Source organism: Macaca fascicularis, chromosome 3 (assembly GCF_037993035.2).
Source record: "Macaca fascicularis isolate 582-1 chromosome 3, T2T-MFA8v1.1".
Taxonomy (NCBI): Eukaryota; Metazoa; Chordata; class Mammalia; order Primates; family Cercopithecidae; genus Macaca; species Macaca fascicularis.
The window spans coordinates 99,973,263-100,000,606 of record NC_088377.1 but is presented as its reverse complement, the minus strand read 5'-3'; the positions used below and the strand labels follow the sequence as shown (position 1 = coordinate 100,000,606).

The following is a 27,344-nucleotide window of genomic DNA, read 5'->3' as shown; positions in this document are numbered from 1 at the left end:
AATTACTATTGCAATTGATTACAAACTCTAAAAAGTAAAAACTCATTATTTTCAAACCCTTTGAATTTGCTGTTTGTACAGATCAGGTCTGGAGTGCCTTCCTAAAAGTTATTTATCTTCCCCTTTTTTGCTTGCTTCACAAAAGCAACTGAATTCTGTCAGTGTTTTTATCTCTCTCATATATTTCTGAGAGTCAAAACTGCCTTACGAGGTTTTTTGTTTTTTGTTTTTGTCCTTTCTTTGCTAAATCTGTATGTTTTTAGTGCAGCACATTTTCTCATCTGTATGATTTGCTTGAAGGTTTTGATATTTACATGTTATAAAAGAAAATGTCCAAAGTGTATGAAAAACACATTCCTTGTAAAATCTCATTATTTCCTAATGTTTAGGTCTGTTTGTTTCAATGTGGAGGTTGTAGAAGTTTTTTGGCATTAGTATTCTAAAGAGTTTAGTGTTTGTTCGTGTGTACGTTTTGCCTATGAGAATGATGTGAAAATGTATCTGCATCCAATCATTTGATCAGTCCTGCAGAAGCTTCTTCCATTCCTACTGTTACTGATGCTGTCCAGCCTTCACTATTTTTTTAATTGAGGTAAAATAGACGTAACACAAAATTTACCATTTTAACCAATTTTAAATGGTTTAGTGACATTAAGTACATTCACATTGTTGTGCAGCCCCCTCATTCTTTTTTACCTGGGTTACTGAAACAACCTTAAAAATGCAGTCTTGCTTCTAATTGTGCCGCCATTAAGGAAGGAACTAGAAATTGTATCTCTGCTGACTTATTTTCATTGGTGTACAGAAGAAAAATGAAAAGACAGAAGCAGCATTCTTTGTCATTTCTTCTGTACCTTAGACTTCTGAGTTGCTGAAAATGAAATGCAGACAATGTTCTCAGGGCAAAAAAAGGACAAGTACCTGCTGTACTGGTTCCATCCCCTGCTGCAGATCATTCCTTGCTCAGGACATTTCGGCCCAAGCATTTGTTCTGAGAACACATAGAAAATAAAAAAATTTATTTGGCATTAAAGGGTCTGGCCACTGGAAGCACAAAGAAGCTTTCAGAAGTAAATTCTACAGCTTTAAAATGTGCTGAAATGATCATTTCAAAAATTAAAAGGCAAAACTCTTAGATGGCCAAACTAAGTTTGTAAGTGAAAATAAAGAAGCCTGAACTGCTTTGGCCCCCACCAGGGCAGCTGAAATTGGCTGGTGTGCACTGAGTCTTCAGTCCTCTTGAGGGGCAGTAGAGTAGGTGCATCAGAATCAAGGAGCCCACTGCTGCAAATAGCTGTGGTTGGAGCCTTTGGCAGTGCAGTTTTGTATCACTAGATGTCAGTGTGGACTTTCCCAACCTCCACCTTCTTGCCTTTGCAGGAGGTGGACTAGACATCACTTGGGGGCCTTCCTCAAGTCCTGGCAAACATAAGGCTATTTTCAGAACTGTAATTTCACCAAATATTTTGTCCACCTACATATATTGACTTTTAAGAGTTCTAGAAAACACAAACAGAAACTTTGAACCAAAGGTTGTTCTTTTTAATGCTGTGCCTTTCTAATCTCAATGCTTACATTTGGAAGCCTGCTTACAAGGATGTTCCAAGGCCAGCAATGGAAAGTTCCATGTAGGGTCTTTTAACTGCAGCATGGCCAGATACCTGCAGGCCTAGCTTCAAGAAAGTGTGGCTCCTTACACTACCAGGGCTCAGGAGGAGGGGCAGGAAGTCAAGAAGAAGTATATTAGGGCCAAATGTGGTGGCTCAGGCCTGTAATCCCAGCACTACAGGAGGCTGAGGCGGGTGGATCACCAGAGGTCAGGAGTTTGAGACCAGTCTGGCCCACATGGCAAATTTTGTATTAAAAACACAAAAATTAGCTGGGCATGGTGGCGCACACCTGTAATCCCAGCTACTTGGGAGGCTGAGGCACAAGAATCGCTTGAACCTGGGAGGCAGAGGTTGCAGTGAACCAAGATTGCACTACTGCACTCTAGCCTGGGTGACAGAGGGAGACTCTTAAACCTGGGAGGCGGAGGTTGCAGTGAGCCGAGATCGGGCCACTGCACTCCAGCCTGGGTGACAGAGCATGACTCTGTCTCAAAAAAAAAAAAAAAGAAAGAAAGAAAAGAAAAAAAAAAAAAAAGAGAAAAGTATATCTGATTAGCCATATAGGGATTTAGTGGCCATATTTATCAGATTTTTTTTTCAAGTAGTTTGTAATCAGCTGCCTTCTGAAACCTTAAAGAATAGTCTTTGTATTAATTTTCCCATTGCTGATGTAACAAATTACCATAAATTCAGTGACTTAAAACAACACAAATTTATCTTACTGTTCTAGAGGTCAGACATCTAAAATGGGACTCAAGTGGACTCACCTAAAATCGAGGTGTCAGGAGGGCTGTGTTCTTCTTGGAGTCTTGGGGAGAATCCATCTCCTTGTCTTTTCCAGCTTCTAGAGGCCACCTCCATCCCTTGGCTGGTGGCCCTCTTCAGGCTTCAAAACCAACAATAGCCTTGAGCATTTCTTTGAACCACTCTGACCCTGCCTCCCTCTTTTACTTTTAAGGAACCTTGTAAGCACCCTGGGACCACACAGACCACCCAGGACTAGCTCCCTATCTCAAGATCCTGAATTTATTGACAACTGCAATGTCTCTCTTGCTCCGTAAGGTAACATATTCAGAGGTTCGAGGGATGAGGACATGGACATTTCTGGGTGGGTGGAGTCGGCACTTTTCTGCCTACTACAGTCATTACTTTTAAAGTAATACATGATGCAATTTTTCAGGTGATGAATTTTTTAACAGACTAATTCAGTGTCACAAACAACTGTTTCTATTGGAGACTATGTTGGAAAATAACAAGGGCTACATTTCCTTCGCTTATGGAGTGATAACAATGAAAATTAATTTGCCACACCCAGCATTCGTATTTGGTCACCTTCCAACTGAACTGAGCACTAACTCCACTCCTTTGTTGACCCCTATGCTCAGGGTGTCCATTCCCAGAACAGCACTGAGCAGAACAGGGTGAACACATACAGAGAGAGCTGGAGACATGATTCCCACACCAAGAAGCACTGAACAAAGTGAAATCCATTGCACTGAGGGACCAGACTAGGGTAACCTGTGCATACCCCTGTGCAAATTCAACATACAGCTGGAGGCCTAAAGCCAAGAGAACCTAACCCCATGCCTTGCCATAACTACAAGGCTGGTTTTGTTCTGCCTATGTAAAGCTGAATTCAGCTCCCTTTCTGGATGAATTTCAACTTCTTAGCTCAGTACGCCAGGCCAGTTACATGCAGCTTTCCAGCCTATTCTCTCACCCTCTCACCTGTTACTCTTCATTCCAGCTATAATTAACTGCTTGAAGTTCTTCAGCTACTCAAAGCCCTCTCTTGCTTCACAATCCCTCAGCCTGGAATGCCTATGGGTGCTGAAGCCAGAAGTCTCTCAAGACTCAGCCCAGCGTCCCTTCTCGAACTACATCTTTGTCCTTCACCAGTCCCCATCCCTTCAGTCAGCTCCAGTATGCTTTTACCACATGGTACTCTGATCATCTCTTCATTTCTATCTAAGTCCCTTGACTAGAAGCTATAAGGTTTTTGAAGCTATATGGTGTTTGATTTAACTTTACATGCCCAGATGCTCAGCCACTCTATTTAAAGAATGAAAATATCTCCAGTGTGGGTCCTAAGGTATTCTGATGTTTCCCTGCACTAGGAATGACCCAGCTCAGGGCTATGTTCCAAAACCTACCCAGTTTAGACTTGTATCCCTAGAATTCAGCCAGAGCCCAGCTAGCTTCTGGGAAACAGAGGGTGGGGTAAATTGACCAGGAGCTCTTGTTGCTCCATCTTCTCATGGTAGAGGAAAGGCAGTCCCGCAACTATGCCTTACCCTTTCCAACCTGGCCTAACTTGGGGGCGTAGATCATTCAATAGCAAACTCAAAGGGAATTGGCCCCCTAAGGCACAAAGTTGCCCTGGCTGAACAGTGGGGAAGACAGCCAACTTCACACACAAACTTAAGGTGGTGATGACAGTCTGTTAAGTCAGTAGTAATTCCGGACATGCATTAATCACTGCTGCCTGCCCTTAGCGAGCCATAGCTGTTACTCAAAGTCTCTTGCATATAGATTGTCTTCAGGCTCTCTAGAAGCAGGCACTGTGGGGAGTTAAAAATAAAGCAGAAATAGAGTTCCTGTACTTGGGAGGCTTAAACAATCTAGTCCTAAAATGTAGGGCTTGCCTTTATGGGGGCTTTTGGCTACCTTTGAGGGAGGAAGTGGTAAGAGAAAATGTCTCATAATACATTTTAATCATACATGTGCAACAATCATTCACGTACAGTATTCATGATTTAAGCAAGTGACAGGAGGCAGTTTGGAGGGTGCATCTGCATTGGAGAAGGGACCACATGCATTATGTAGCAGAGAGCTATTTTTTCTCCAAGCTAGTCTTCACTTCTGTAGGCTGGGAAAATCCCCTCGGTACCGACCCCATGATACATTTTTCCACTAAATTTTATGTCTTTTTAACAGTATGTCCCCAGTAAAGATCTTGGATTCCTTTCAAAACACTATGTATGGAATCTGAGAGTTTCCTTTATGATGGAGTAAAAGCATCATGGGTTGTGGTTGGTTGGTATTAACAGTTTTTAAATAAGGGCTCTTAAAAATAAAAAAAAAAAATGTTTGAAAGCCCAAGTGAATTAATTGAGAATAGAACGTGATACAAATATTTATTTAAGCTCTTAATAATACTACATACCATTTTGGTAAGCAAAAATTAAGTTATTTTTATTAGCAGGTGCTGACATTGTATCTCAAGCTGTTTTTAGAAAGGAAAATGATTCCGGAATCTATGTTAAACATAGCCATAGGGCTTCGGTCATCGATTAATCAACATGAAATGCTTTTGTGACACATGTAAGCCTATTCAGGACCCAAAGACTCTTTAGCCAAAGTGTTAACTGCCCTGTGGAATCAAAAGAAAAAAAATGTTTAAGGGTTTAAATATTGGAGATTTCAAATAGGTAGTCTCTGATACCTTAATGATAATTTCCTTTCAAATTTCATCTATCTATCTATGAGTATGTGTACACACACACACACACACACATCCATCCATCCCATGGTGGAAAGATATAGATTTGTCATCATGACATATCATACTATCATCATTATAGCAGTGATGTAAATATTTATTAGTAAACTACTGCTAATTATTACCAATACATCCTTATGCATCAATAATGTATTAAAATTTCACAAAATGCTAAAATCAATTCCAGTGAGTGTTAGTATATATTGAACTGTAAAATGTCACAACCTACTGGAGATAATATGGAAATTATTACAATCTGCTAGGAATAATAACATTGAGATTAAAATTTGTTTCTCTATTAACACATTTCAAAGTACTCTCAAATAGAGACTGAATCTTTTGAGAATCATAACCACTCGGTGAAACTGGTATTACTATATGATCATCTGTGTTTTACAGAAGAAACAGGTTTAGCCAGGTTAAGTGGCTTGCCCTAAATCCCACAGCCAGTGTTAGACAAAGCCAGGGCCTAACCCCAGCTTGAGCTCAACCACTTCATGGCATGTACTTTTAATCCTGTCATGATTGGCTCTTGTCTTTTGCTTCTCATTAAAAAACCAATGCAAGTACAGGGGAGGGAAGACAAAATTTTGTTAAAGATATTACATAAACTTTTGATGTTTTCTGAACAATTACCCAACAATGTGATTCGTAAATACTACAAACTAAGCTTTTGAATTTAAGATGTAAGTTTCTAATCACCACTAAGATCTTGGACAGTGTATGTGGGATGTATTAACACATATGTAGGATGTATTAAGATTTATTTTAATGTTTAGATGGTCCATTTGTTTCTTTAAAAAGTAAAATAATAGGAAAATAGGCCTATTTAAAAATAGGTAATTATACATACAGTCCTATTTTGGTAGAGATGAGGTAGTGTACGAACACTTACTTGAAAAAAAGAAAAAAAAAAACCAAAGCCATAACCATCTCTTAAATCCTATAACAAGGGGAACAGTGGGATGGCAAAACCTTAGCAAAATGTGTAGGGCTAGTGCTGGCTGCAGGACAGCCCTGTACAGAGGCTGTGGTCCCTGACTGAGAGGACTAATGGGTGTCACTATGCAAATTTTCTGGCCCACACATCAAAGGTCTGATCCAGCAGAGTTTTAAAAGAGAAACCAAGAGAGGAAAGAGGAACGCAAAGGAGAGTAAGGGAATACAAAGGGAAGAGGCTCGCCCCAACTAAACTTCAAACTAGACAACAACAAACTGATTGGTCAGGCATTTTTATTGAAAGCCCAGAAGTAGCTTACCTGTTCCAGTGTGGGTTTGTGGCCAATAATTTTGTCAATGCAAAGTGCTTTAACAATACCTAATTTTGCACCCCCAAAGCCTTTGGTCAACCTATCATTGAACAGCATCAGGAGGAATATAGTGTATTTTGAAACCTTCAAATTTGAAACATTTTAAAGAGCTGGGCTCTCGTCTCTTAATAAGGTCATGAAGGCATTAAAACAACAGTTCTGATTGTAGAGGAAAGCGCCATTTAGACCAGTGCTTCTCCAAACAAGAGTCTGAAGTCTGACGGCAGCAACATCACTGCGCAGTTTGTTAGGATGCAAATTCTCCAGGCCCAACCCTGAGCTATGGAATGAGAATCATTGAGGGTGGGGCTCAACAGCCTGTTTTAACAAGGTTTTCCTGTAATCCTTGTGTGTGCTAAAGTTTGCAAAGCACTGATTTAGACTACTGTTTATCCAAGTGCAGATTACAACCCCTTAGGGGGTTATAAAATCAATCCAATAAGCGGTGACCAGCATTTTACAAAAGTGAAGTCAAATAGAAAGCAGAGTGCATTTCTGATAGCATGGGTATTATCTCAAAAATCCGTTGCAGTTCTACATATGCGTATACCTGTGTGTACTCATTTGGATGAAGCAGCACTTTTAATTTTTGAAGAACTGGTAGGTATAATAAAGAAGTGACGGCTGGGCGCGGTGGCTCACGCCTGTAATCCCAGCACTTTGGGAAGCCGAGGTGGGTGGATCACAATTTCTGGAGTTCAAGACCATCCTGGCCAACATGGTGAAGCCCTGTCTCTACTAAAAATACAAAAACATGAGCCGGGCATGATGGCATGTGCCTGTATCCCAGCTACTCCAGAGGCTGAGGCAGGAGAATCGCTTGAACCTGGGAGGCGGAGGTTGCAGTGAGCCCAGATCCCACCACTGCACTCCAGCCTGGCGACAGAGCAAGACTCCATCTCAAAATAAATAAATAAATAAAGAAGCGACACATTTTCAATGAAGGCAGAACTATTTGGTTGACAATAACATACATCGAAAGCTTCATGCTGGTGACTGGAGAGAGATGAGAAAGGTGAGGAGAGAGGAAAGAGGGCCAAGGAAAGAACATAGAAGGCCAGCATTTTATCTCCAGAATCCTTGTGGGGAAAGAAACAAAAAGGCCCACCAGAGAGGAGGTGGAAGGGGCATCCACCGGAAGGGAAATGTCAAGGAGAATAAGAACATAAGTTAATGAGTGACATTCAAGAAATAATCGTTTTAGTACAACTGGTGAAGATATATGTATTCACTCACTCATTCATTCATTCATTCATTCACAAAACATTTTTTGTACCATTGCAAGACCAGACACTATGTTAAACACTGGAGGTCCAGACATGAAGTTTATCATGGAGCCAATTGTGACAAGCAAGATGTGTAATAACAATAACATGATCAGAGCTATGAAGGAGTTATTGTACAGCACTGAGTGGGAACACTGAAGTCAGTCTGTGATGCTGGGATGGGGAAGGAGGTGGCAGGAAACATCTGCAGAGGGCACTTAACCAAAATGATGACCATATCTTTTTTTTTTTTTTTTTTTTTTTAGCCCCCCCTAAGCAGGATGTCAAAAAATTTGGTGGTGAACTCACAATTGTTCCTCTCCACGGAAATCTTTAGTAAAAGGCGAAAGATTTAATAATGACCATATCTTTTTTTTGTTTGTTTTTGTTGAGACAGAGTCTCGCTTTGTCGCCCAGACTGGAGTGCAGTGGCCAGATCTCAGCTCACTGCAAGCTCCGCCTCCCGGGTTCACGCCATTCTCTTGCCTCAGCCTCCCGAGTAGCTGGGACTACAGACGCCCGCCACCTTGCCCAGCTAGGTTTTTGTATTTTTTAGTAGAGACGGGGTTTCACCGTGTTAGCCAGGATGGTCTCGATCTCCTGACCTTGTGATCTGCCCGAATAATGACCATATCTTAACATGATATTGCATATAAAGCACTGAGTACCTTTGTTTTTCCATTAAATATGTGTGTTTGTGTACATAGATACACGATGCATGTCTTTATATGTATACATATATTCTCCATTTGTTTAAAAACTTGATTCCCATACCCTAAGAGTGATGAAAATCATTACATAAACGACTTATTGCAAATAGTGAAAAATGGCAAAGTATTTATTTCTGTAGTTTCATAAAACACCACTTGCTATTATTTTCAAGTAGAGACTAGACATTTTCAAAATGGGAGTCTCAGAGCAGGCTATTCCCTGGGTATCCAGACCCCACTCTGCCGTGAAGAGACCACACCAACACCGAGGAATGCACTGAAGAGAATTTTATTACATTCAATTTTAGAGAAGTTATAGGATCTTAAAGATGCAGGTGCCCTAGGATTTAACACAAAAAGTCGGCCAGGTGCGGTAGCTCACACCTGTAATCCCAGCACTTTGGGAGACCAAGGCGGGTGGATCACTTGAGGACAGGAGTTCGAGACCAGTCTGGCCAACATGGTGAAACCCTGTCTCTACTAAAAATACAAAATTAGCCAGGTGTGGTGGCACGCGCCTGTAATCCCAGCTATTCTGGAGGAGGAGGCAGGAGAATCGCTCGAACCCGGGAGGAGGTTGCAGTGAGCCGAGATCGCACCACTGCACTCCAGCCTGGGTGACTGAGCGAGACTCGGTCTCAAAAACAAAAACAAAAACAAACCTGAAGTCCAAAAAAGCAAGAGACTCGGTCTCAAAAACAAAAACAAAAACAAACCTGAAGTCCAAAAAAGTAAAATAATTTGCTCACTACACATAATTTAGTTTGGTGTTGGGCCTAGATCTTAGGTTTTGTGAGTCAGGTGCAGCATTCCTGGCACGACGGTTTTTGCCCTACCACGGAAGGTCAAGTTGGATTATCCCGAGTTCTTCCAACTCTGCGCTTCCTCCCAGGTTGGTGTTTCACGAGTGAGTCTAATTCAGATCAAGCTGGCTTTTGAGATTCTGTTTTTTAAATCAGTGTGTAACACCAACACCCACCGAAACCAAATGGCTCTGGGCACAGGACACAGCCATTCACGCCCCCTGCCAGGAAAAGCTGCAGCTGACACAGGCTCCTCCAGCGTCGGCGGGCCACATGCGGGAGGAGGGGCCGCCTTCTGGTTGGCGCCGGGTGTCCGTCCCTCCTATCAGCGTAGGCCCCGCGAGGAAGACACGGGCTCGCCCTGGCTGGCGGGGCGGGGCCAGACACCTGTCCATCACCGAGTCCACGGGTGGCAGCACCTACCACACCGCAGTACCTTGGAGAGGCGGAGCAGGGGCGGGCAGGTCGCGGCCAGGGGAGGCGGAGCAAGGCCGGCAGGAGCCAATCGGCCCGGCGGCGCGAGGGGGCGGGGGCGGGGTCACCGCGCGCGACCCAAACACACGGGCTGGGCGCACCCTGCCGCCGCGCCGCTCCGCGGTCTTCCGGCGCGAGGGCCAGGGCACCTCCTCCCCTCTCGGGCACCCCCACCTTCGCGGCCCAGATCCTCCCGCCAGTCCGGCCCCTCCTTCGCAGGGGGAGCGAGGAGACGGTTGCCGGGAAGCGCGCGCCACCCCTCCCTCCCATTCTTCGTCCTCCCCTCGCGCGCCACCCGTTTTTCCTCTTTCTCCGTTAATAACAGCTGGGTGGCTGGGGGAGGAGGGAAGGTGGCCCCGGCGGAGTCTGGGCCGGCGCCTCCCACTCAGCCGCCAGCCGCCGTGGGAGCCGGAGGATGGCGGCGGTAGCAGCGGCCGCCCGAGAGGAGGCGGTGCCGAGGCCCGGGGCGCCGAGCGCGGCGGCAGAGAGCGGCAGCAGCCCGTCGTGGCGCACCAGAACCGAAACCAGCGGCAGCCGCACGGCCACCTGAGCCGCCCGTTCCTGCTGGAGCCAGCGAGGGGTGCCAGCCGCCGGGACCTCTTCCTCTCCGCGTCTCTTCGTCTCCTGCGCCCGCGTCAGGCCGCCGGCCTCGCCTACTGCCCCGAGAAGAGCGCGCCGGGCGCCGACTGCCCCTCGGGGCGCCGGGCGGCGGCCCTGGACGTGCGGGGGCCTCTCTGGGCCGGCCGCGGCGCCTCGGCCCTGCCCTCTAGCTCCTGCGCTCGCTCCCGCCCTCCCGGCTTTCGGGGCGCAGCGCGCGGGCCCGGCCCAGGGCAGGGCGGACATGGGCGCCAAGCAGAGCGGCCCGGCCGCCGCTAACGGCCGCACGCGCGCTTACTCGGGCTCGGATCTACCTTCCAGTAGCAGTGGAGGGGCCAATGGGACCGCGGGCGGCGGCGGGGGCGCTCGGGCTGCCGCGGCTGGGAGGTTCCCGGCTCAGGTGCCCAGCGCTCACCAGCCCAGCGCCTCAGGCGGCGCCGCGGCGGCCGCGGCGGCCCCAGCAGCTCCGCGCAGCCGCTCCCTCGGCGGGGCCGTGGGGAGCGTGGCGTCGGGGGCCCGCGCGGCACAGTCCTCCTTCAGCATCCCGAACAGCAGCAGCGGCCCTTACGGCTCGCAGGACTCGGTGCACAGCAGCCCTGAAGACGGCGGCGGCGGCCGGGACCGGCCGGTGGGCGGGAGCCCCGGCGGGCCGCGCCTGGTGATCGGCTCCTTACCAGCTCACCTCTCGCCGCACATGTTTGGAGGTACGGACCCCTCTCCGCGCGCCCGCGCTCGGTCCTCCCGCGGCTGCACGTGGGTCGTGGCCGCCGGCTATTTTTACCCTTCTCCTTTTCTCCTTCGGCGGGGCAGGTCTCCATCCTGGGAAGAAACCCCCGGCACTTAACTCCTGCGGTGCCGCTATCGCGTAGACGCGTGGTTTGGTTTTTAAACATCGTGAGCACCCTCACCTCAGCGGCTCCCCGGTAGAGAAAGTCTGTTTTCCATAGAGATGACTGGAGCAAATGTTGTTTTACAACAAACAGACGAAACAGCCCTTGTGGTTGTGGCTTTTAGTACCAGGAAGTCAGGAGGAGACCCTTTGCTAAATGTAGTTCTGTCTGGGGACTCAGTGGGGAACAGTTTTTAAAGGCCAAAAGTCAAAGGGTCTCGAATGAACGCTGAGTTACCATCTTTGGACTGACTTTTAATATAAAGCTATAATCCTTAAATCTGTGTCAGTCCCACTTACTATGTCACTTTAGTTGTATGAATGCGTTAATGAAAAGTTTGTTTTTAAACCTCACTAAACCGCTACTTAAGGTCACAGTTAATGTGAGTCCTACTTAATTTGGAAAACATTTAGAAAATGGAAAAATTTCCTAAGGAAGTAAAAATTTTGCAAATCAGCCTACTAGGTTCTTTTGAAGAGCAGTGTTGACTAGAGTTAAGGAAAAGTCAGTTGTGAAAAATGGGCATTTTTAATAGCAAAAGATGGCTTTACTATAGAAACAGGAGGAAGGGTGCATTGTCCTGGGAAAATGAATTCTTCTTCAGTTGTGTTTTATGCTGATCTACTTTATTGCAAAACGCTAATAGTAAATGAATCAAGACCACCTCCCCTCCCCGATTTATGAAAATAAATACAAATATAGAAGATAAGCATTCCCATTTCATCGCATTATGCATCCGATATTAGAAGAATTCGCAGCTGAGCACAGATTAGCAGCGAAAACAGCATCCCCTACATTTTTGTGCCTCTTTTACTCATGTGTTTGTAAACGTAGGAACTTTGAGTGGAGACTTAGTAAAGTGGAATACATAGTAATTTATCTCTTCTAATGTTCTGTACTATCAGCATACACGCCAGCATAAATTAAAAATAAGAATGTCATGTTTAATTTTTCCCATCTTTTAGTAACGCTTTGCACATTCAATATGGAATGATGCTTGACTTTTAATTAGCTACCTTGTTTTAAAGTAATTTTTGCTGCTTAAAAATATGCATCCCTCTTAAAATTGGGCCATTTTAAAAAGTCATTTGCTTTTGAGTAAAGGAAATCTACTGGTGTCCTTAAAGTGATTTGATCACAACTAACCTACCAGTTGAAGTTGCTGTAGTCCACATTGAAGAATATAAAAGGCAGTTTCTGAGAATTGGTGATTAGTGTGAGATTGAAGAGCAAACTGGTTTTTAATATTTATATTTTTAAAGTGAAAATTTGCATTTAGCAGTTATCAGAAGGTGAATATTTAAGTTTGCTAAAGAAGGGTGAATAGGAAAAGCCTTGTCAAGTTAATAGTTAATATTTATTTAATATGCTCATTTTTAAAAATTCATTTTCTAAGAGCTGATAATTCCCTTTGAGAAACATTATATTTCTGTGGGTTTATTTTGTTAAGTAAATGCATTCCGTTCAGAGCAAGGGACAAACAGTTGAGCTTCATGCTTCCTAGTAAATGAGTAAATCAAAATACCTAGTTGCTTAAAGTTGGAGATAAAGCATTTATCTTTTTTCTTATCTAAGTTCTAGGTTTGTGCACTCACTATAGTTCTTTTAGTGCTGTTGGGGTTGGGTGACTGGGACCTAGTAGTACAGTGACAGTTTCTGAGGAACTTATAGCAGCGTGTCTCAACCGGCTTTGTGGAGAGAATTGTGCTGTAGTGTGCAATGCATTTTAACTTTTAGCTCCAGTGCATTTAGGACGGTTTTAGTTATGTATCATTCTTGGAACAGTTGAGAAAACAGTCACTGAAATAATTTCCTGTGTTTGGTGATTCAGATGAGGAACCTCAGTTGAGAATTGCTGGAAAGGGATTGGAGAAACTACCTATTCTTATATGACAGGATCAGATGAAAGTGCCACATCCTGAAATTTTTGTTGAGACAGGGAGATGGAATACACTTATGTAAAAACCCATCTTAGTGGCGTGCTTTACTGAGATTTTTACCTATATTTTAGTGGACAGGTCATTAGGAAAATAATAGAAGCATGTTTCTCATCATCTTGAGATTTAGGGAGCTAGATGAAGAATCATAATTAAAAAAATTAGACTTGACTATACTTCACATTTACTTAATTTTTTTAGTATCTATTATAGCATTATTGTATTCAGTTACAAATTGTATAAATGGTTATATGCAAATAACTCCATCTGAAAATTGATAAAAGGATTATTTCAGTATTAATGGAAAGTTCATATTGTTTTTTGTAAAACTGTTGTTTTAATTGTTGTTTAGATTATTCACATCTCCTAATAAGAAAATATGGTACCAATAAGATTCAAAATTATTCTCTTGTGAGCTGTCATGTAATTTATAGAGAATGAAAAACAGTCCCCCCCCCCCTTTTATTTTTAACACTTAAAGATTCTAGCAAGTGGAATTGTTAGTAGTTCCCTCACAATGAATTGCCACATTGAACGAGGAAGTTTTCTGTGTTGGTTTTATGTTTTGCTGTCTTTTGGACATCTATTTTGGCTATATACGCTCTTATTCTCTCTAGAGACTGGAAGAAAAATGCCTAATCCAGATATTTCAGTTTGTAGAAATTTCCTAGAATTGAGTTGTTGGACATCAGAATATGATTATATTTATATGGGAGTTTTTAGGTGAAGTAAATCTTGTCTTTGTTATTCTTTTCAGACTGGGGAGTGTTAAAGTGAACAGACACTTTCTTGACTACTGCTAGTATTGTCCATCACCTTTGTTTTAAAACAGGTCTTAAGGGTATTTCCTAATATTTAAAAATCTTGATAGTATCTTAGGGTTTGTTTGCCTTTAATTTATGTCTACTTTTTTTTCCACTGTCAAGTAGCTTTGTGCATAAGAGTATAACGTGAGTGGTAAAATAGCCTTTATTGATGCGGCAAGGATGGGGTAGATGAATTGGGCTATAGAAATATACCAGTAAATGGAGATTATTTCCAGAGAAATCGTGTGGACTTCTATAATGTGTCCTTGAGTCCGGAGGTGAAAATGTAAAATGACTTAATCTCAGACAACCAGTGGTGCTGGGTTGCTTTTGACCTCCTGATTTTCTTGAGCTTTTTTGGGTGTGGCTTGCTCTTGAGTATTTCAGTAGTCTGATTGTCATTCAGGTGCCTTGTTACTTGTGAAACATGTTTTCTTATATTAAAAGAGTGCGGGTTATCTCTTAAAACTGAATATGTTGAAGAAGACCTATATTTCTAGGAAGATTTCTCTTAATTTTTAAGGCAGATGTGAAGTTTTATGGTGTTAGGTTATCTTCATCAATTAACCATTATTGAATTGGTCTCAGTTATCACTTCTTACCAATATCAAGTGCCAAAATGTTTGAATTTGGGATATTGTAATTTATTTCCCATTCTTGAATGTTATTTTGTGCCATTGAAGGCTTTTATGGGGAGTGGCAGAAGAGGAATGTTTGCCTCTTTCTAAGAAAAATGAGCCTTCTAACCATAACCCCTGCCACTCCTGAAGTAACAAGAATTTTGGTGGTTATTGTTTCTCACTTGTAATTTCATACCTTCGTATTATATGCTTTGCTGTGTGTAAGTGTGGCCTATGTCGTGGAAGTTTCTGCTTTGGGGATTTTTTGGAACTATTCTTGACTGCAAGGTGGGGAGGATTGGTGAGTTGCACAGGGCATCACCTGATCTGAGAGCAGCATGACCTGAGAACCTGGTATTTTGATGCTTTGCTGGCTGGTGCAGTGCCTGAGGGAGTAAGAGCCCTGTTGTTGTAAGATAGTGTCCTACTCCCTCAGGCACATCTCCAGCAAGTCCCTTGCTGTCCTCCAATTTGATTGCTTTGCCTGATGACTAGTAAGTAAGTTCTTCTGACTACCAAATATCGTTAATTAGATATCAACTTTTAAACTATTTATTATTGTTTGGGCTTGTAAGGAGAATTGCCCTAATGTTACACTTATTACATCTACTAAGTATTATGTAAAATTGGGTATATTGGCAAATGTGTTAAAAGAGAGTGTAGGAACTGCTTTATGTAGCAAATTACTTCCTAAGTTTTACCTTATGTAAATATTCTTAAGAACTATTGTTTATTTGAAATGTTAGTCTGTGTTTTAATTTTGCATGTACATGACATTTACTTGTTTAGAAATTGGACAAAACGTAGGCCTTTTTGTAAAAAAAGAGTTCAGAAATGCCTTAGGTTCTGATTTTATTCGTTTTCTAAGCTGCTTATTAACAAATGACTACAAATTTAGCGATTCTAAGCAACACATTTACTACCTCGCAATTTCTGTGGGTCAAGAGGCTGGGCACAACTTAGCTGTGGCCTCTGTAAGACTGCAGTCAAAGTGTTGGCCAGGGCTGGGTTGTTATCTAGAGACTCAACTGGGGAAAGGTCTGCCCCCAGACTTCCTTGGGTTATTGGCTGAATTTCTTTCTTTGTGTCTGTTAGGTTCAGAGCAGCTTGCTTCTTCAAGGTCAGCACAGGAAGAGAGTCTAGCAAAGGTGAACTGGTACTATGTTCTTACATAATCATGTACACGTAATCACATACAACCCATTGCCTTTGCTGTATTTCTTGATTAGAAGCAAGCCATAGGTCCAGTTCACGTGCAAGGGGAGGGAATTATACAAAGGTTTAAACACCAGGAAGTGTAGGAATCAAGAATAGTCACATCAGTTCTGTCTGCCACATGGATTATAGACTTAGATTGACAGTTGAACATGTAACTTTTTTGTTAAACTCATTTTCTATTTACTTTTAAAAAGTTGTCCTAATGCATATGGTAAGTATAGTATTAATAAACATGAATCGAGCCCCTTTTAGGGGCTGCGCATTGTAGTTACTGAGGGTTCAAATATGGGTCTTCTTTATGCACTGCTCAACTCTCCACTGAATTTGAGAGATGGGTATATGTGATTATTATACGGTGCAACAAATTCTGTAATAGAACTGTTAGCAAAATGCTTAGTGAAGTATCTTTGTCTAGGCTAGTCAAAAAATGCTTCCCAGAGGAGGGTACATTTGAACTGTAGTTTGAAGGATTTAGAAGTTTTACGGAGAGAGGGCACTATAGACTAAAGAGAAATCCACAGAAGCGTGGGTTTTGATAGGGCATACTGAAAAGTTAAATATGTCTGGACTGCAGGGTGCATAGAGGAATGATGAGAACCTGAAGCTAGAAAAATAGAAAGTGGAGCCAGTTGAAGGATTTTGTAGTGCTATAGGTTTGTTTTATCTCATGAAGTTTGAAAGCAGGGGGAGTATCATGATTAGGCCATTGGGCACAATTAACAATTGTAGTTTACGTGGATGGCAACCTTCTCTAGTGGTGCAGACTTCAGGCTGTATGCAGCAACCCTTATCAGGATTCAGTTCTTAAGGAGGAGAGTGTGATAGCAGGAGGGTAAGTTAGGATTCGAATTTTAGAATATGACTGATAGAAGATGCCTATGTTGAAAACATGGCATTGGTGAGGGAGAAGAAAAGTTAGATTTGATTGAGATTTCTAAGGTAGAACTGATAGAGAACCAGGGTACATAGTGATGTCTTTAACCAGTATTAAAGATGAAAAGAACAAGTTTTAGGAAATGATAATGAGTTCCTTTTAGGCCTGTTAAATTTGAGTGGCTGTAGGATTTCCACCTGGATAGAAGTATCCTTTAAGTGGTTGGAAACATGAGTCTCTAATTCAGGATATTACAAAAAATTGAGAAATCAATTTTCAGGTTATAAATGAATCCAGAAAGTGGTTAAGATTACTAAGGGATGAATATAAATCGACGAAGGACAAGGATGGAATCCAGAGAAGCAAGTATTTTAAGAGACAGGCAGAGGAAGAGGCCAGCAATTAGAATTCAACCACAGGGAAAGGAAGTTTTTTAAAACCTTTTTTTTTTTAATTATAAAAATAATATCTGTTCACTAAAGAAAAATTAACATACAGAAAAGCATGTATAAAAATCGCAAATCACTTGTAATCTTATCACCAGAAATAACCAGAAAAAAGTGTTAATGTCTTTTATATATGTATTTGTTTTAGACACAAAATTAGGAATATTCATTTTTATATTGTTTTGATTTTAACCTTTCTGATATTCTAATACAAAGTTTTAAAGCTACAATTTTTCCTCTAAGAATTGCTTTACCTGAATCCCATTGATTTTGAAGTGTTCTTGTTAACATTCAGTGAAAAATGTATTTTAATTTCCCGTATGATTTCTTCTTGATCCATGGGTTACATATCCTTTGATAATGTGCTCTTTCCATTTCCACCAGTTTCTAACATCCCATTAAAATTTTTTATAACAGCATTTTTAATTATTACCCAGTATTCCAAAAATCACTCAAATATTTAACGAGGACCCGCTCTTCTGGACACTGTTCTGGAGATACAGCAGTGAAGAAATAAGATGAAAATCCCTGCTTTTAGGAGCCTTATTATTCTATTTGGGAGAGAGAGTAAACAAACAAGTAAAGTAAATAGTGTATTAGGGCATTCAGTGTAATGGAAAAAAATGGAGTGCAAAGGCTGATAGAGATTCTGGGATGGAGCCCTGTCTACAGTTGCTATTTTAAATAGGGTTTTAAGGATGACCTCACTGACAAGGTGACAATTCAAGCAGAAAGTGAAGGAGCAAGCCATGAGGATCTCTGGGGGAAAAACATTTTCAGGCACAGGGAACAGTAACTGTAAAGGCCCTGAGGCATGAGTGTACCCGATATGTAGATTTACTGCAGCTGAAGTGCAGAGGGCTGTAGAAGATGAGAGCATAGTGGGGTGGCGTGAGGTTGGGACAGAATCATAAACTGCCTCGTAACCACTGACCTGTAGTTTCTGGCTTTGGTTTTAAAATGGGATGGGGAGACACTGGAGTATTTTTGTGCAGAGGATTGACATAATCTGACTTGGGTTTTAAAGGATTACTCTGGCTATTGTGTGAGGTGGCAAGAGTCAGCAAGGAGGCAGAAATCCAGATGAAAGATAACAGTGGCTTGGAGTAGGGTGGCAGTGCTGGAGGTGCTAAGCCGTGGCCAGATTCTGGATATCCATGTTTTGAAGATAGAGCCACCTGGATTAGATGTGGAGGTATGAGAGAAAATGAAGAGTCAGGGATTTATTTGGTTGTTCCTTATTGTTAAGCATTTAGTTTGTTTGCAGTTTGGTACAGTTGTAATAAAATACTGTTGCCGTGAACATCCTGGTAAGCAAATTTTTACAGTTTTTTTTTTTTTCCCCCCTTTGGATGGAGTCTCGCTCTGTTGCCCAGGCTAGAGTACAGTAGTACGATCTTGGCTGACTGCAACCTCTGCCTCCCAGGTTCAAGTGATTCTTGGGTCCCAGCCTCCCAAGTAGTTGGGATTACAGGTGTGCACACCATGTCTGACTAATTTTTGTATTTTTAGTAGAGACTGGGTTTTGCCATGTTGGCCATGCTAGTCTCAAATGCTTGGCCTCAAGTGACTCGCCAACCTCAGCCTCCCAAAGTGCTAGGATTACAGGCGTGAGCGCCCGGCCAGTTCTTAAAAATTTACCAGCGACATGGGATTGCCAGAAACAAAGATATGCTTTGTTCAAGGCATTTGATCTTTATTGCCAATTTGCTCATTAGAAATGGAAACAGCTTCTAGCAAGGTATAATCTTTAGGACTATGTAAAATTTTTTAACCCATACAAACTTGTGTGGTTTTTGATATTTATAAGTGCAGATTGGTAGATATATTTTGAGTAATATCACCTATCAGAGTCATTATTTCATTTTAGAGCTCTTTTTTTAGCAATGAAAATATTTAGTGTGTCAGAAAATTATAGGTATATTCAGCCATTTCAATTTCATAAGTTCTGACCATGTGGAATATCCTAATTTTTGCTTGATTGTGGTTAGTCTGTAATAGTTCTTTAATTTACCTATTTATATGTGAACTGAGGAAAAAAAAAGAACAAAGAAGCCAGATATACATAATGGGTTATTTCTTTTGTGTAATATGTTTCAGAGAGCCAGTGCTCAGTTTGGACAATAAATTTTGCTATTTTTGTTGGTTTTTAATTTTTTCCTACTGTTACCTCTATTCTGTTCTTTCTCATTTTGTAAAGTTAATTTTGTTCTTTCTCCTAGCTTCTTAGTTCTTTTATTTTTTATTGAATATTTTTTAATGATAAAAGTGTTTAAGGCTGTGTTTACTTCTTGTTACATATAGTCACTTCCCATAGCTTTGGATACTTACCATTTTCATTATCATTGAGTACACATTTTCTTTTTCTTTGAAAAGTCAGTTCTATCGAGGAATAATCATGTTAACTGCATTTTGATATTTTCTTTTACTTGGAAGTTATTTTAAAGTGTGGCTTTGTTGTGGTTGTCTTTACTACTACCCTTTCATTATTTCTAGTGTTAATTTAGAAATATTGAACCGTGACTGGGCATGGTGGCTTACACCTGAAATCCCAGCACTTTGGGAGGCCGAGGTGGGTGGATCATCTGAGGTCAGGGGTTCGAGTCAAGCCTGGCCAACATGGTGAAAGCCCATCTCTACTAAAAATACAAAAATCAGCCAGGCATGGTGGCAGGTGCCTGTAATCTCAGTTTACTAGGGGCTGCTGAGGCAGGAGAATTGCTCGAACCCGGAAGGCAGAGGTTGCAGTGAGCCGAGATCGTGCCACTGTACTCCAGCCTGGATGACAGAGCAAGACTCCTGTTCAAAAAATTAAAAAAGTATTGCACCATGGTCAGAGAATCTTAAGTCTGTCAGTTGTAAAGGATAGAAGCATAACTCAAAATAACATTAGGTGGAAAAACTGTATATTGTTTCAAATTACTGAAAAGAATCCTAGGGTAACTTAGAGAATTGAAGGAACTAATGCAGGAACCAAGGCCCCTGGAGCTGAAATTTAGAGAGGGGGGTGTGGAGGGGGCGAGAGAGAGAGAGAAAGTGTGTGTGCGCGCGCGTGTGTGTTTATGTCTTTGTGTCTGTGTGTGTCTGGGATTACAGGTGTCAGCCACTGCCCCCAAGCAGTATGGACCTTCTTTAAGCTGGGGCCTTGAGACTCTGTACTTTGAACTACATGCGATCTTTCAGGCCTGAAGGGAGTATCTTTCTCTACCTCCAGACTCAGATTAACTCAGTTTGAGTTCTGTGTGTGTCCATAAATTACAAAAGCAGAGATGGGATGCACTTTATGTCCAGGCTGTATTCTGTTATTGTGGGGAAGAGTTTAAGTCTTCAAGTCATGTTTCTTGGGCTGACCTTAAGCAAATTTCTTAGTTCCTCTGTACCTCTGTTTTCTCATCTCTAGAATCAGGCCAGGTGCAGTGGCTTGCTCCTGTAACCCCAGTACTCTAGGAGGCCGAGGGGGGCGATTGCTTGAGCTCAGGAGTTCAAGGCCAGCCTGGGCAACATGGGGAAACCCCGGTTCTACCAAAAATACAAAAATTAGCCAGGTGTGGTGGTGTGTGCCTGTAGTCCCAGCTACTCCAGAGGTTGAAGCAGGAGGATCGCTTAAACCCAGGAGGCTGAGGTTGCGGTGAGCCAGGATTACACCACTGCATTCCAGCCTGTGTGACGGAACGAGACTCTGTCTCAAAACAAAACAAAAACCTGCTTTTGTAGTATTGTGAGGGTTAAAGTAGTCCACATACTTCATGCCTTTATGCTTCTAACTATTGAACGAACCTCTTCAATGAATGAAAAAGTTAAAACATCCAAGATTTATGCCCCACTTCCAGTCTTACCCTCCTCAAAAGACCGTGTGCTTTACTCTGATACCATATTCCTTTCACTTGCCAACTGCTCAGACTGCAGAAGCAATCCAGTTGTCATTATTTTTATAATATGTATCTTCCTTGTATTTATAGAATTCTCCTCTGGACATTTAAATTGAGTTTTTCAGCACATTTACCCTGCTAAACACATGGTAAAAACTTTGTAAATATTGAATGTTTCCCAAAATGTATTTGATAACTACTTTATTGTTTTAAGATAAGATTATCAGAATTATTGCTGTGTTTAAATTATGTATAAAAATGTATTGCTCTAGAAAGAAGTGGTGGGCTATGTTTTTATTTGTGTAATGTAAATATAGATAAATTAATTTTTGAACCAAATAGGTATAATGTAGATTATACAAATGGAGGCAGTTATAAAATAGCCTTAGAAGTAAAATTATACTGTGCTTAGCTCTTTTATAACCATTTGAAGGTGTTACAAAGTGTTATCAATGTGAGTGTGTTTTGTGGGCGGTCGAAGATGGTTGGAAGGATGGTTGATAAGGTAGGTCAGTGTTTTCATTAAGTGTGTGCTGCTGCTTCAGGGCAGAGGCTGAAAAACTTAGATTTTTTTTTAGTTCCATGATTTACTGCATCTCAGGCAACCTGGATGACATGGCATTTACTAAAGCAATTCGCTGCTTTGCTGGTGCTTCAGCACCCTTCAGTCCGAGAGTCCTGAAGTCTTGATTTGTAATTCTCCAGATTTCCTGTCTATCATAGCACTTCTTCACAAACAGTGTATCTGGTCACCTTGAATTCTCAGTTCCTTAATAATACCTTTTGTCCACTCTTCCTACCACTTTACCGTACACAGAGTTCTTTGGAGGATTGCCATTACTTTCTTTAAAACAAAATAAAATTAAGAATTAAGGATATTTAATATTATTGGCCACTTTAAGTGTCTTTATAAACATTGAACTAATACAGTCACTTTCATATAGTAATTTATGTGTTAGGGTAGTTACTTCATAAGACTTTTGAGTCTATGTCATAAGAAGTCGGTGGTAGAGTAGATAATTTCTTTAGCTGTTATCTGGAGATGAGACTCAGAAGTTAGATCAACCACTTGTAGTATTTTAAGTGTGAGTTATTCTATATTTTAGTTGTGAAATGTACAGAATCTAATTAACTTTTAATAATTCAGAGTCCTTTTCATACTTGGCTGCTTTTCTTTTCCTGTACAATTTTGTGTTTTCTCTTTTGTCTTTTAAAAAATTGTTAGTTAAAAACATTGTTTAGTTTTACAACCCTCCCTCATTTGTATAAATCTCCTCTCAGATTATTCATATAATATTTCCTGAACGTCATTTTCTTGTTAAAGTCTCTTCTGGGACCCTCTGACCTACCGTGTTCTGAACTGATTATCCTGAGATCGCTTTTTGTTCATCATCATTTTGGAAATTGCATTTACCTGCCTCTCTCTTATGTTCAGTTTCCTGGTTCCTTGAATTTGTGTGTCTTCTTTCTTGATGTTCTCCATTGTTTTTAGTTGATATAATCTCGTAGTTCCTACTGAGAAAGAATATGTGTAAGGTAAAAATGTTTTGAGACTTCCATTTCTGAAAATATTTTATTTCTGCCCTCATTTTTGATTAGTACTTTGACTTGATATAGAATTCTAGGTTGAAGTTATTTTCCCTGAGAATTTTAAATGTGTTGCTTTGTTGCCTGCTGGCTTCTAGTGTTGCTGTCGAGCACATAGACGTCATTATGGTTTTTGATCCTTTGTATGAAAATTTCATTATTACATGCCTTGGGAGGGAACTGTTTTCATTCATTGTGCAGCATATTTGGTAGGCTTTTCGAATTGGCTGCTTTCTGTGATTTTTTTTTTTGCCATATTTTTCTTTCATGATTTAGATGTTGTACACCTAGAGTAATCCTTTGCTTTTTCTTTTTTCTCTTCTTTTTTTATGTCCTTGCTTTTTGTTCTTTTTTTCTTTTGGGGGATTTATTTATTTATTTAAAGACAAGGTCTCGAGACTCTGTCACCTTGGTTGGAGTGTAGTCGTGTGATCCTAGCTCACAACAGCCTTGAACTCCTGGGCTTAAGTGATCCTCCTGCCTCAGCCTCTTGAGTAGTTGGGACTACAGGTGCATGCCACCATGCCCAGATAGGGACTTTTAAAAATGTGATCTTATAACTCTTCTGTCAATTTTTATTTGTTTCTGTAATTTTAATTTTTAACTTAATTTTTAATGTTTTTAAAATTTCTGAGGTCTTTAAAAAAGTGTGTTTTCATATATTCCATTTTTGTTTTGTGGGTACAGTATCTTTTTCTAAGAATATTACTGATATGTATTTACATATACATCTGTTTGTGTATATATTTATGTGCAGGTTTGTATATGTGTGTGTATGCTTTGTTCCGTTTCCTGATTACTCAGTTTCTTTCCACTTGCTTTTTCTGTTTGTTTAGCTTCATTCTTTTGTTAGATATTTTCCTTAAATGTTTGGTGATCTTTGGCTAACTCCTGATACTGTTAAAGTGGGAGATCACTAAAAAGCAAATTGGAAACTCTCTGTGCATGTAGTGTGCTCTATCTGGGCCATTTTCTCGGGAGTATTACTGTCTTTTTTCTTGGGCTGGTCATATTTTCCAGAAATGGCTTTTCTTGCCTGGAAGACGCAATCGTTTATGCCAGTGATCTAAGAGCAGAGAAGAAGATTGAGAGTCCTAATACTCAAAATGATGCTTTCATTTAATCTCCATATTTAGTATCAATACAGGACCTCTGCCTTCAGCTATTCCTGTTGTCTGCAAGTCTAGAAACTTTTCCCTCTCCAAATAACAAACTTCTAGTGTAGTGCCAGAGTTGGGGTTGCTTAGCTGCTGGAAGTCAGGGAGGACAACTGGGAGATCTCACAGCTTCTTACAGAGACTGGCAATGAATCTTTCTTTTTGAGGCCTGCCTTCACCCCTGCTTCCAGGGATATCTTGTGCTTGCCAATTCTGGTGCCTGCTGTCAATCAGTTTGCTTCTCTGCTTTCCTAGTTCTGCAGTGAAAATTATTACTCATTAATTTTCTTTCCAGAGTCTAAAGGTACTGCTTTTTATTTCATTTTCTTGATTTTTTTCTAGGCGTATTCCCTTTAAAAATTACATTTTTATCATTTTAGTAGGATGTTTGGACTGAGCAGAAACTAATGAATGTGTACAACTAGTTATCTTTACTTAGAGGTTTTCTTTTTTTAATTGCAGAAGAAATAAGAATTCACTCCTATAAAAATTTAGATGATGCAGCTGGGCGTGGTGGCTCACACCTGTAATCCCAGAACTTTGGGAGGCCGACGCGGGTGGATCACCTGAGGTCAGGAGTTTGGGACCAGCCGGACTAACATGGTGAAACCCTATCTCTACAAAAATTAGCCGGGCATAGTGGTGCATGCCTGTAATCCCAGTGACTCGGGAGGCTGAGGCAGGAAAATTGCTTGAACCCGGGAGGCGGAGGTTACAGTGAGCTGAGATCTCGCCATTACTCTCCATCCTAGGCAACAAGAGTGAAACTGTGTCTCAAAAAAAAAAAAAATTCAGATGATGCAATAAAAGTGGAAGTCACTTTCAGTCCTCTGGTATGAACATGTTCAACTAGTCCTCTTTATCTGGAAGTTCTCTTTTTTTAATTGCAAAAGAAATAGGAATCAACCTCTATAAAAGTCAGATAATTAAGATAAAATGACAGTCACTTCCAGTCTTCCTTTGCTGATCCCATTGTCTTCCCAGATGTAACTGTTATTTTTTTTATATGTATACTTCCGTTTTAACTCATTTACATACTTTTAAGTACATAGAAAAAAGTAGTTTCATTTTGTATGTGATTTTGTGATGGAGGCTGTTACTGGCAAGAATGTGGTCATACTGTGTTCCTCTAAAACCTACTTTTTCTCCATAATATGTATTTAGAGGAGTTTTTCATGGGAGAACATATGAATGCAACACATCTTTTTTTTTTTTTTTTTTTGAGATGCAGTCTTGCTCTGTCGCCAGGCTGGAGTGCAGTGGCACGATCTCAGCTCACTGCAACCTCTGTCTCCTGGGTTCAAACAATTCTTCTGCCTCAGCCTCCTGAGTAGCTGGGATAACAGGCGCTCGACACCACGCCTGGCTAATTTCTGTATTTTTAGTAGAGACAGGGTTTCACTATGTTGGGCAGGATGGTATCGATCTCTTGACTTCGTGATCCTCCTGCCTCGGCCTCCCAAAGTGCTGGGATTACAGGCATGAGCCACCATGCCCGGCACAACTCTTCTTTTTAAGTGTCCTGTACTTGCTGTTCCATAGTACATATGCACCATAGTTTACTTAACTGTTCTATTAGTAAATGTTTAGAATGTTTATAATTTTCTACTTTTCCAGTGTTACTGTAAACATCTTTATGAATACGTTTTTGTACATATGTATGTTTTTTTTTTCTAGGATGATCACTATTCTGATACCAACAAGTATATTGCAGTATAATTCTAGCACGAATTACCTGAAGTTAGTGTCAGATCCCACAGGTGCTTTTGGGAAGGACACTATCCCAAGAAGGCTGCTTTCTTCAAGTGGCACTTCAAGTGCCAGCCACATCTCAGAGGTCTCCAGGGCACCTGCATTTCTGCCCACCAGGCTAAAATTTGGGGAATTCCATGACGCCTCAAGTTTGATAGTTGACTAGTATGACTCACAGAACTTAGGAAAACATGATACTTATGATTCTTGTCATTTAGTTTTATTATAAAGGATATAGATCAGGATCAGCCAAGTAAGAGACACACAATGCCAAGTGCAGGAGGATCCTGAATGCGGAGCTTTCCTTTGTTCTCCTTGTGGAATCAGGCTGTGGATCCCTCTTGGCATATCTGTGTGTTCACAAACCAGGAAACTCCTCCAAGTCTAGGTGTCCAGACTTACTTGGATTTCATTATGAAGGCATGATTGACTGAAAATTGGCCGGTCAATTGATGGAACTCAATCTCTAGCTCACCTCTCCCCAGAGATCGGGCTGTCCCAGCCCTCTAATCACGTGGTTGGTCTTTTTGGTGACTAGCTCGCATTCTGAATTGTCTATTTAAAGTCAGGTGTGATCCAAGAACTTCATGAATAACAAAGACACCCCATCACTTGGAAAATTTCAAGAGTTTTTGAAGTTCTGTGCCAGGAACCAGACAAATTCTTTATTATACAACAGACACCTAGAAGTAGAATTTTCTGCTTGAGCGGTAGGCACACTTCAATTTTTAATAAATATTGAAAACTCCCCTTTACAAATGCATACTAATTTATTCTGTACCAGCAGTATAATTTCCTATAACTTTTCTGTTATTAGATAGTATTCTATTCTCTTTTCCTCTATTTTGCTTGATGAAAAATTTGATTTATTAGATACATTTTCCAATTGCTAGTGAAAATGGGCATTTTCCCATGTGTTTATTATTAGCTACATGTTTCTTTTTTCAATTGCTGATTCATTGAGTTTACCCGTTTCTCTATTGGGTTATTCATCTATTTTATATTGATTTGTAGTTTGTTATATATGTATTAGCCCCTTTTTGTTGCTGTGAAGAAATACCTGAGACTGGGTAATTTATGAAGAAAAGAGCTTTAGTTGGCTCATGGTTCTGCAGGCTGTGCAAGAAGCATGGCACCAGCATCTGTTTCTGGAGAGGGCATCAGGTTGCTTTCATTCATGGTGGAAGGTGAGGAGGAGCTGGCATGTGCAGATCAGATGGTGAGAGAGGGAGCAAGAGAGAAAGGGGAAGGAGTGCTAGACTCTTTTCAACAATTAGTTTTTGCAGGAACTAAGAGTAAGAACTCACTCCTGAGAGAATGGCACCATGACATTCATGAGGGATCTGTCCCCACACCCAGACACCTACGGTTAGGCCCCACCTCCAACACTGGGGATTAGGTTTCAACATGAGACTGGGAGTGGGCCAAGGGGCACCAGAAGAACCATATCCAAACCATAGCACTATATTATACATGTTAGTCTTTTGTGTTTATATGTTTTAAGTATTTCCTCCCATGCCATTGGTTTCTAAATTAAGTTTTTACAAATTAGATTTATTGTGTTAATTCTAATGGTAGAAGGTTATGAATTTAAAATAAAATGGTATTTATAAGTTTGTTGCTTCCCGTGAATGAAGAAAGGGCCTTTATTGCCAAGGCATTTTGTGATTTTAGCTAGCTTAGATATGTTGGATTGAATTCCATAGAAATTTAAACTACATCGGTTCCTGTCTGCCTCCTTATTTTTTGGAACATTTGAACTCCTTAAGAGTTGGAAGGAAGAAGAGAAAGAATATTTATTGTGGCGGTAGAATGGGAGAAGTCTAAAGGTGATAACTAACTTAAAATTTCTGTGGATGTTATTTATCCAGATCACCCCCCTTTGTTTTATTAAAGGTGATTAAGAATTGGCCATAC

The 27,344-nt window shown here is 41.1% G+C and overlaps 1 protein-coding gene and 1 pseudogene across 1 annotated transcript in view; one reads left to right on the top strand and one right to left on the bottom strand.

Annotated features, from left to right (window-relative positions):
* Nucleotides 1-7,952: 7,952 nt before the first annotated feature.
* LOC123572727 (U5 spliceosomal RNA) lies at nt 7,953-8,089 on the bottom strand (annotated as a pseudogene).
* A 1,665-nt stretch (nt 8,090-9,754) lies between these two features.
* ZNRF2 (zinc and ring finger 2) overlaps nt 9,755-27,344 on the top strand; it is an 88,855-nt gene continuing 71,265 nt past the window's right edge. The window contains exon 1 of the mRNA XM_045388973.3: nt 9,755-10,975. Coding sequence (XP_045244908.1) covers nt 10,516-10,975 — 460 coding nt within the window. The 5' untranslated portion in view covers nt 9,755-10,515. The remainder of the gene's footprint in view (nt 10,976-27,344) is intronic.